The 10,227-nt window shown below is 41.6% G+C and overlaps 1 protein-coding gene across 1 annotated transcript in view; it reads left to right on the plus strand.

The window, feature by feature from the left end:
- samsn1b (SAM domain, SH3 domain and nuclear localisation signals 1b) overlaps window positions 1-10,227 on the plus strand; it is a 28,296-nt gene extending 18,069 nt beyond the window's left edge. The window contains exons 8-13 of the mRNA XM_028595856.1: window positions 3,960-4,037; window positions 7,745-7,877; window positions 8,149-8,300; window positions 8,713-8,913; window positions 9,005-9,155; window positions 10,034-10,227. Of these exons, the coding sequence (XP_028451657.1) occupies window positions 3,960-4,037; window positions 7,745-7,877; window positions 8,149-8,300; window positions 8,713-8,913; window positions 9,005-9,155; window positions 10,034-10,227 (909 nt within the window). The remainder of the gene's footprint in view (window positions 1-3,959; window positions 4,038-7,744; window positions 7,878-8,148; window positions 8,301-8,712; window positions 8,914-9,004; window positions 9,156-10,033) is intronic.

Consider the following 10,227-nt stretch of genomic DNA (forward strand, 5'->3'; position numbering starts at 1 on the left):
TTCTTGAAGTTTTGTGGGAAGCAATGCGTTCCCTGTGAAGAGGGACCTGGGTGTGATGACCTGGTTTGTTTACAGCAATTATTATTCTTATGTTCATATAGATTTTACAATTTACAGTAGTGGAATGTAACTAAGTACATTTACTCAAGTACTGTACTTAAGTCAAATTCAAGGTGCTTGAACTTTGAGTCTTTTCATGCCACTTTCTACTTCGCTATATTTCAGAGAGAAATATTGCAATTTTTAATCCCCTACAATTTTCAGACAGCTTTAGTTATTTGTTACTTTACAAATGAACATTTTTGCTTACAAAACACATAATACGATTTTAATAAATTAAACTAGCCAACAATATAACGGCCTACAAGTCCTGCTGAAATGATTAGCAGATTAATCTTAGTTGATTTAACAGAACGGTTTCATTTCCAGATTCTAAAATGTGAGGATTTCTTTTCTCCGAGTACTTTTACTAAATTTAAGTACATTTTCCTGATAGTGTATATACACTTTCACTTAAGTAAAAGTACAAATACCACACTGTAAAAAACAAACAAACATTGAGTTACTTAAGCAAAGGATCTAAATACTTCCACCACTGACACTTTAGAGTTTTTTTCCAACTGCTTACACACGTTTTCAAAACTATGTCTCCTTTTTTTCAAAACTCTACACACAATTCCTAAAACTGCTCACACAAAATGCAAAATGCCTCACATCTCCTTCAAAATGAAACACTGCATTCAAAATACCATAAACTCATCTCAAAATGAAGCATTTGCATCAAATGGCAAACACTTTTTTCATAATAGTATATTTTTGGATATACCATGTACACACTGTTGTTCTAAATCTAAAAGGTCTTTTGTCTTTCATAGGTTTATATCTACATTTACAATGTTCTAGAGGGAAAGTAATCTGCTGGAAGTGGTTGAAAAGTGCACCTGTAAAAAACAATGTAATGTTACAATGAAACAGAAAATATTGATTGGGCAAAACATTACATTTGTAAGAGTAGCACCGTGTTGTTTACAGTAGCATGAAACAAGAAAACAATAGTACAAACATATGTAAACCAAAGGTATCATTTTTAGAATAAAGAATATGTGTATGTGTGTGTGTGTGCTGTGAGTGTTTTTGCATGCTTGTGTGTTGGGGCGAGGGTGTGTGTGTGTGTGTGTGGAGACAGAATTGTATGCACTTTGTGCAAAACAAAGTCTGATTGATTTGTAATGCTGAAATAGTCATTAGATAGTTGCATGCAGTATGGACACCACTGTAAAGCTACTCTAGATGGGCTTCTCTCCCTGATCGCAGATGGCTCTCCTTACTTTTCTTCCCTCCTCGTTATCCCCCGTCTCTTCCTCCTCCTCCCCTTGCTCTCTGTCTATTGTTGGCATCCATTGTTCAAAACTGGTAATCTGACCTTTGACCCATGTATAGGCCTATACTAAAGCAATGATAGGTTAGTGTTCAGTTATGACATAATGTGTTTGCAAATGTGAGAAGTGTGTGTGCCCTGGTAAATAAGTAGCATTTTGATTGGTTGTGTTTAGAAATGGATAGCAAGTCACTTCCTGTTAGATTTTTGTGTCTTAGGTAGAGAATTGTGTGTAATGTTTTGAAAAAAGGGTTTTATGCAATTGAAAACTGAGTGAAAGGCATAGAAATAGCTTATGGTTTTGGAGATTTGCTGGGTAGTTTTGCACTTTGAGAGGTTTCAAAAATCGTGTGACATGAAAAGATTGTGTGTAAGCAGTTGGAAAAAACTGTAAGCGTGTTTTGTGCCAAAGTACAGTAGAAACCAGCATTTAGCTGCAGTCTGTAGCCTGCTCCCAGTTCTCCAAAGTACCGTTAAAATGGGCTTCACAGGGCCTGACTTTCTAATTGCACCTCAGAGCTCTTCAGAGAACATTTAGACTAACGGTTATGCGTCCTAACCTGCTACTTAAAAATATCACAATCCTATGAAAACAAAAACAGTTACACAAGGCTGTAATGGAAATGTGTTGACCATCCTGCTAAAACTGGAAAAATGAAGACAATTTCTCTAAATGAAACCTGAAACTATTGATATCCCTGAGAGATGGAGTTTGGTAAGCAGGAAGTGAGCAGCAGCTTCAGAGTTGAACATCAGGGATATGTAGGACAGATACATGAGGCATGAGGCTCATGCATGGAGGAGTGCTGCAGGGCCAGCCCCCTTTGGCGTGCTTTGTCAGGCCTGAGAAAATGACTCAAGTGACATCACTTAAGTCAGGCTCTTCTCATGAACCATTTGCACATATAGCTACAAAAAGTAATCCACTGGAACTTGCATGTATTTCATATATTTATTACTGTAATATTCAGAGTAAATGTAGTCTCACATTGCCAGACCTTCCTCCACAGTGCTGTGGAGGAGAGTCTGGCTAGTCCACAGCAAAAAAAAATAAAAATAAGCGTACTCTGGTGTATTGGCATTTCTTTAAACCAATCACAACTGTGTTGGGCGGCGCTAAGCGCCGGACAGAGCCACGATGCGGCTGCAAAATAGCCCCAGGAAGGAACTTGTTTTGGTGGAACGTGTGTACATTCAAAAGCAGGTTGTCGTGCAACAGAAAACTCCGATTGGACAGAATCGTCTAGCTGTCTGGATTTACCCTGCAGAGATCTGAGGAGCAGTTAACCATAGTCCTCACAAATCCACCCGAGTTTAAAATGCCAACTCAAAGAAACAAGGAAGGTGATGGACATCAGACCTAAATGAGGGACATCCAACGGAATATCTGGCGGCACCTGAGCAATCCTGGAAATGAAATGTGTCGATATACTGTAGAACGGAGTAAATGTGGTTTATCAGTGTTTTTTTGCCCCCAACGGTGCCTTCGGGAGGCACTGGTTGGTTAAGGTTAAGGTTAGGTGCCTTGAAGGCAGTGGTCGCAGTGCTGCCTGGAAGGAGCAGTTGGGGGCAAAAAACACCATTGAGCGTAAATGTGACCAACTGCCTCAGAAGTGACAGCCTGATGTCATCAAGCGGCAGAGCAGCTTCTTTATTGTATTCCAAATCCCTGGGGACTAGAACAGCATGCACTAACTCATTCTCCTATTCAGTGCCTTCCTCATTATCACAAATCTCAACCGGTTATCCTTCAGCTCAGCACCCAGTTACGGAGATTCCTCTCTCCCCTTCGCTTGGGGTGGAATTAAGAATAAGATCAATCACTGGTTGAAATCAGACTCCACACCAAGCATCAGAGCACATGATCGCATGTGTCACAGACAAACCCCAAAACTCTGAATCTGTATTAATATGGCTGTTTCATAGAATTGCAAAAAAAAAATAAAAAAAAATAAATGCACTACAGACATAATTGTGTAAATCAAGGACAATGGTATTTAGAGTTGCTCTTATCCCTACCCTCCGTGCATGACAGTGAGGCCTCAGTTCACTAACGGCCAATGTTGGGATTGAGCCAAGAGTCAGTGTAACAGATGTTCTGAGGGCAGAGCTGAATGACCGCTAACGGAAGCTAATGGCAAACAAGAAAATAACTCATTGTGCCCATACTGTATCCACTTACAGAATATAGATCAGAAGATTATACAAATTATTAAGCAGGGTAGAATACTTTATACATATTGACAAAAATAACATGGTAGGTAGGCAACCTCCCTCTCACATGACACTGAAATCATATTTTTAAAAAGGTAACGCAGTCAACAGTACAAGATCAGCGCAACGTGATCATTCAAATACAAGCCACAATATTTTGACTCTGGATATGAAAAAGTAAAATACATCATATCTAAAGAACTGTATGGCTGCCAGGGTTTAACCTAATTCCGACACAAATCACAAACAGGGAATAAACACATACGGTTTATGTTGTGGGCTCACAGGGAGAACGCACACATACACGCAGATAATGTGCCCATCTGTCACCACAAAACACATTTTAATCTCTCTTTTACCCAAACAGTTGACCAGATTTGGGAGATTAGAAGCCTGCAGACAGCCCTTGCCTTTGATGAAGCCACAGGATAATGGAAGCGCTCCGGTAAGAGAACCAAGCTCCTCCATCTGCCGGTTGGTCCATTGAGGAACTTTACTTTGACACCACTGCACCACACCAAATCTGAGGTTTAGACAGAAAATGTACAGCATGTTTATTTGGCAGTTGTGGGCAAATCCTTTATTTACAGTCAGGGGCGTTCCAGGCAACCCCTAACTCGTGTTTTCACAACGTTCTACCCGTGAAAGTGTCCTGGAACGGCAGTCAAACCCGTCACTTACTACTCATGAACTCGTACCAGATGGTTGTACTCCCAGTTTCAGTTTTTGACGTCACACCACACAAACCATGGCGACCCCTGTTGATGCTGTACAGATAGGCAACGTAAAGTAATTCCGCACATTGTAATCAAAACAATACACAGACAATTGTGTACTACTACAGGTTATGTTTATTACATGAAGCCCAAAATATGTCGCCAACTAGAAATCGCTAGTATCAGCTAGGTTAGGTAGCCGCTAACTAACGCTAACTCTAGCTAGAAGAGTTTGTCGTGACTTTGCCTGGAACGCAACCAACTTGAGTCGTGACTTGAAGTCCTAATTTACGGGCTAAAAATTGTGTCTGGAACGCAGCATGAGCCTATAGAAAATGTGTACTGTATTTGTATTTACAATTGAATATAAAACAAGTGAAATTAATAATGAATGAGATATTATATATGATGTTTAATTTAGCAGAATTACTTTGGGTTATATCCTTTCCAATATTTCTAAACATATTTTCTATGCCGTATTCCAGACGATTATTGGTCCCCTCCCTGTGCTAGCCCACTTAAAAAAATAAAATAAAAAATCTTGAATCCGTCCCCGTTTACAGTGCGTTCTGTTTTTAAAAGCAGGAGCAGAGTTGCGATCCAACCAAATTGAGGCTGCAGAGGAGGGAGACCTCGTCACACGGGGACAGAAAGCATGTCAAGGCCCCGCCTGAGAAAACGTTGACAGCCATCACTGTATGTCATGCACTCTACAAAGCTTAGGTTTATACAACCAGTTTTAAGTTCGTTGCACCCTGCATTTGCTGTGCTTCACACCTAACGAAATAACATCGGTTACCAAGCAGACACAGCCCACGCCTGCTCCGCCAGACTGCAAACTATCAGACTATCATTTGCCATTTTACAGACAGGGCTTTACACCAAAGACAGTTCAAACTGGCACTAAACTGACGGATCCAACATGCATGTGGATGTTCTGCCACCTTATGGTTTTAAATGACTACAGCTGCAAAGTGCGTCAACGCAACTATATGAATGACGCATGAGTCACAGCTGGTGTGCAACGAGGGAAAGACCCAAATAAGAGACAGGGACAGTTCAGTAATTTATTCACAAAAAAAAAAAAAAGATACAAAAGCTTATGGGGATAGATAGCAAGTCCATTACATTACAATTGGCTGACGTTTTTATCCAAAGCGACTTCCACTTAGTGCATTCAACCATGACGGTTCAAACTCAGAACAGCAAGAATCACAGAAGTGCATTAGCTTCCAATAAGCCAAACTACAAAGTGCCACATGGAAGTGAATTTTTTTTGTAGCCATCATCTACGTACCTAAGATGCAGTCAGAAGAAATGCGTTTTGAGCCTGCAGCAGAAGATGTGTCGACTTTCTGCTGTCCTGATATCAATGGAGAGCTCGTTCCACCATTTAGGTGCCAGGACAGCAAGTGAAGTCCAGACAGAACAGTCCAAACAGAAGTTGAAGCCACAGGATGGCAGGGAAAACTACATGCAGGCAGGTGCAGGTACAGGATCTAAGTGAGGTTCTGGTTCTGGTGGCTTGAAAACAAATCAGGGCACACAGCAACTTCAACGGTCTTGCAGTGAAAGGACTGGAACTGGGCCGGTACATGTAGTGTAGTGGGATGCTGATGAGGGAATGAGATGCAGGTGAGGAGGGAAGGCCAGGCAACTGCGGAGCAGATGAGGGAAGTGGGAACAGGTGTGTAGGGCAGTCAGGTGACAGGGAAAGGAAGTGAAGTTAGAGGGCATCTGGTAGATGGATGACAAATGGCAGTGAAGGAGCCCTGGCTTGGATCAGTGTCAGTAAATGAGCTGTCATACTACAATGCGTGTGTAATGATGATTTATATTGCTCACCATTAAGAAATGATCGAGTCACTTTGAAGTTATGTAACTAGTTAACACTTAATGGATCATAATTAATGGATATTAACTCAGGAACTTTATATATTTATGTATTTATATGCCGGCTAATCAGCTGGAATCCAGTTACAGAGGAGACAGGGATGCATGCGATCAGCCGCTCTGAAAGCAGAACAGTAGCTATTCTCACGGAAGCATGAAGCTGTTTTTTTTTTTTATCAAACTTGTCAGATGCAAACATCTACATGTTGCTGCATGACCCAAAGGTCTTTGTTTGTCATATTCGTAAGAGAGAGTGTGGCTAAATGATGATCATATTGTATCCATACTAGCCGTGCGGCTGAAGGGATGGCGGTCAGTCGGCCTGGCAACACGTCTATGTTTGCATTTGATGATCTATTATGTGTTTACTAATCACGTGAACTCATAGTGACCTGATCATTGCTTACTGTAATGGACTACACGAATGCCTGATACATCTGCATTAACTCAGTGTGACTGATGCATTAGTTCCTGTGTGCATTTGTTAAGCTTATAATGTTTTTTTTTTTTTTTTTTTTTTTTAAAGATTATTTTTTTGGGCATTTTAGGCCTTTAATTATAGGACAGCTGAAGAAGTGAAGGGGGAGAGAGAGGGGGAATGACATGCAGCAAAGGTCCGCAGGCTGGAATTGAACCAGGGTCCGCTGCGTCGAGGTGTAAACCTCTACACATGGCCGCCCGCTCTACCAACTGAGCTATCTGGGCGCCGAGCTTATAATGTTTTTTACCATTATTGTGACCAAATTGTGAGCACTCAAAATGTAATGTAAGATTTCCTAAACTCAGGCGTTGACTAGTCAAAACATTATTATAGATATCATGAATAAATGAGAGATCATGAAAGATATCTTCAATGTGATATCACCTAATCAAGCTATTAGGTGATAAAACTGCCATACTATGACAGCTCACTGGCCCTGGTTCACTGTGTTATGTTTATGTATATAATCAGTGTGTGCATGCGGCCGGTTAAATTGTCCTCTTTATTATCAGGTGATACGGATGCTGTTTATTCAAACAAATTATTCCCACCACCGCTCGCTATAGAAGAGTCTGCCTCACAATTTCAAAACCCAATTAAATCCGATCATATATTTTATAAGCTGCATAGCTGTGAAGTTTAAGTGCAATCTATCCACAACTATGCACTTCACAAACTGCACACGCATGATGCCAATATGGTCCACGGTCCATGGTGTGATAGTCCCTGTACAGGAAGAGGAAGTTACAAGCTGAGCACAGGTAGCTGGGGATTATGCTCGCCACACACATCCTAGCTGTCAGCTATAAAAAGCAAGGCGACTCTTGCAGGATTAAGTATTTCGCTTACCAGAGGAGCTGCATGTTCCAGCATAAACTGGGATAGTGCGCTGTTCACATGAGGAATCAAACACGGCAGCTTACTGTAGGGCCCTGACTCAGCTTTCTGGTTGGTTAACCTTCTTTTTTTGTTCGCCTGTAGCGGAAGATAACGAATGACAGGGAGGGAACCAAAAGCATATGCGGCAGAATGCAAATGTCACCTGGTGTTTTTACTGTGCAGACTGGAAACACACAGAAAGACGAAGCAGAGAAGAGGGAAGTTGGTGGAGGGCGACCCTTTAGTAAAGGACACAGGCGGTCCAGTAACTCTCTGGAAAGCCTCTACAGCCTCCACAGTGGACAAAGCTCCTCAAGTAAGCACCTTCAGGCACAGAGCCAAGTGTACTCTTTACACCACAAACTGATGAATTATGCAACCCTTGCTTGTACACTCCTGTATCCTGTTACTTCCCGTTAGACGCACTAATTTGTAGAGCTACACTAACCTCTGACAAATCAAAAACTAAACCCTCGACTCAGACTTGGGCGCTCTTATTACTGACGTGTGGATGGCTCGATTAGAATCGAACGCAGTAATTAGCTTGCCCCTTTATTGAACCCTCTTGTTTGTCTGCTGATCCCCAGGTGGAGTCACCAGTGGGTCGGACTTCTCCAGTAACAGAGACAGTCTCAGGCTGGAGGACGATCTATTGTCAAGAAGACAGTTCTGTGGCAGAGCTAAAGTCCATACAGACTTTGTGCCAAGTCCATATGACACAGAATCCCTCAAACTCAAGGTACATAAACAAGTCTGGAAGGCAAATGGAAATGCAGTAAACTACCTGAATTTAATATATTTCAACAACCATTTCATAGATTGCAATGAAAGTGTGTACATACATTAATGGTCCCAAGATGATGTATCCTACTGACTTTAGTGATGCCCAAGATTTTTCCTCTGTTTTGTCTTAGTAGCTGCTAACAGAAATATGAAAGCTATAAAGCATTTGGTTTTTACTCTATTTTGAACTTGTATGTGTGTTCATTGTATTAGTAGTAATAGTGTGTGTATCTACTGCCCAGGCAGTGAGCATAGATGGAAAGAAGTGCAATCTGGTACAAGCTCTTCTCTGTCTATGAACTTGGGTGTATTTTGTACATGCTCCCAGTCAAATAAATGTAATTAAACTAAACTAACCTCTCCTTCAGGTGGGAGATGTGATTGACATAATCGCCAAGCCCCCCATGGGAATATGGACAGGCATGCTTAACGGCAGAGTGGGAAATTTCAAGTTCATTTATGTGGATGTGCTAACAGAGAAGAGTCCTGACACACACAGGAAGACACAAACCCACAGAGTGAAACACAAATCAACTGCCAAGGAAGTTTTAAAGCGCCTCAGTTTGGAGGTATTTTGTCTTTTGGAGATTCACTTAGCAGCAATCATCTTCCGTACAAGAGGGTGTTCCTGAATGTTTCTTTTTCCACTTGCTTCCCCAGGAGCATTTCTCGTCCTTACAGCTGAACGGCTACCAAACAGTAGATGACTTGATGAGGCTGAGGGAGCACCACCTGACGGAGCTGAATGTGACTGATCCAGAGCACAGGCATCGCCTGCTCGACGCTGTCGACTCCCTGCAGCAAATGCGCTGTGAGTAGTGGGAAGCAGAGAAAAAGCTCATCCAAGGACAGTGTCATCACGCACATTTTGTGATAAAACCGCAAAAAGTACACGTGGCGATGTTAAGATTCAGAAATAAAAAGAGTAGAGCTGGGCGATATGGAGAAAATCAAATATCATGACATTTTTTTACCAACAACATCAATGTCAATATTGCGAGGCATCATGACTTTGCGTAAACATACATGCCACTTTACTAAAGCCAAATGGCGTGTTATCTGTATGCATTTGAGCTATCCACGTGTATGTCTACGTTGTATACAGTGGATGTAAGCAAAAAGCGATTATGCGTCTTGATAACACGCCAAAATGGCATACGAATTGGCGTGTCAGTTTATGAGATCAGTCTGCACAATCAGAGTTTTGATAAATAATCACCATTAATAGGGATACAATGACTAAGTGGGTAAAGGCAAATAACAGAACAGCTAGAACAGTCTGGTTAGTTTAGAAAATTACATCACGTTACTGTAATGCAATGTAAAACCAGGAAAAGACAACATTTGTGTCATATCAAGATATAACGATATCCAAAATTGAAGGCGATGTCTACTCTAATATATTGATATGGTTATAATATCGATAAATTGCCGAGCCCTAGGGACAAGTGACATTGCACCTCAAATATATACTCCTGGGAGGGTATGCGGGCCACAGCTAAAGAGGTTAAGGATAACAGGATAACCCCAAAGAGTGTTACTGAGAATAGAGCAGGACACACAAAGATAGTAGCTGCAGAAACACAGGCCGTTGAGCCTTACTGCACAGGAATACTAGCTGTAAAGGATTACATACCGCTCATCCATTCAACTCTGGGATAGTACATCCAACTCTTCTCTGCTTCACAGCTAATCGTCAGTTGGAGAATGAGGCCAATCAGGAGGCCGAGACCCCCAGCGAGAACACAAAGGCAGATATGAACAACTGCCTAAGAGACTCCGGCTGCCACATGCCATCTGACAGCCCCGACAACAGCGCGGAGGACACAGACCTTCACTTTCTCTCTGAATCCCCTCTACCAGCTCAGACGGCAGCTTCATGA

Source organism: Perca flavescens, chromosome 13 (genome assembly GCF_004354835.1).
Source record: "Perca flavescens isolate YP-PL-M2 chromosome 13, PFLA_1.0, whole genome shotgun sequence".
Lineage (NCBI taxonomy): Eukaryota > Metazoa > Chordata > Actinopteri > Perciformes > Percidae > Perca > Perca flavescens.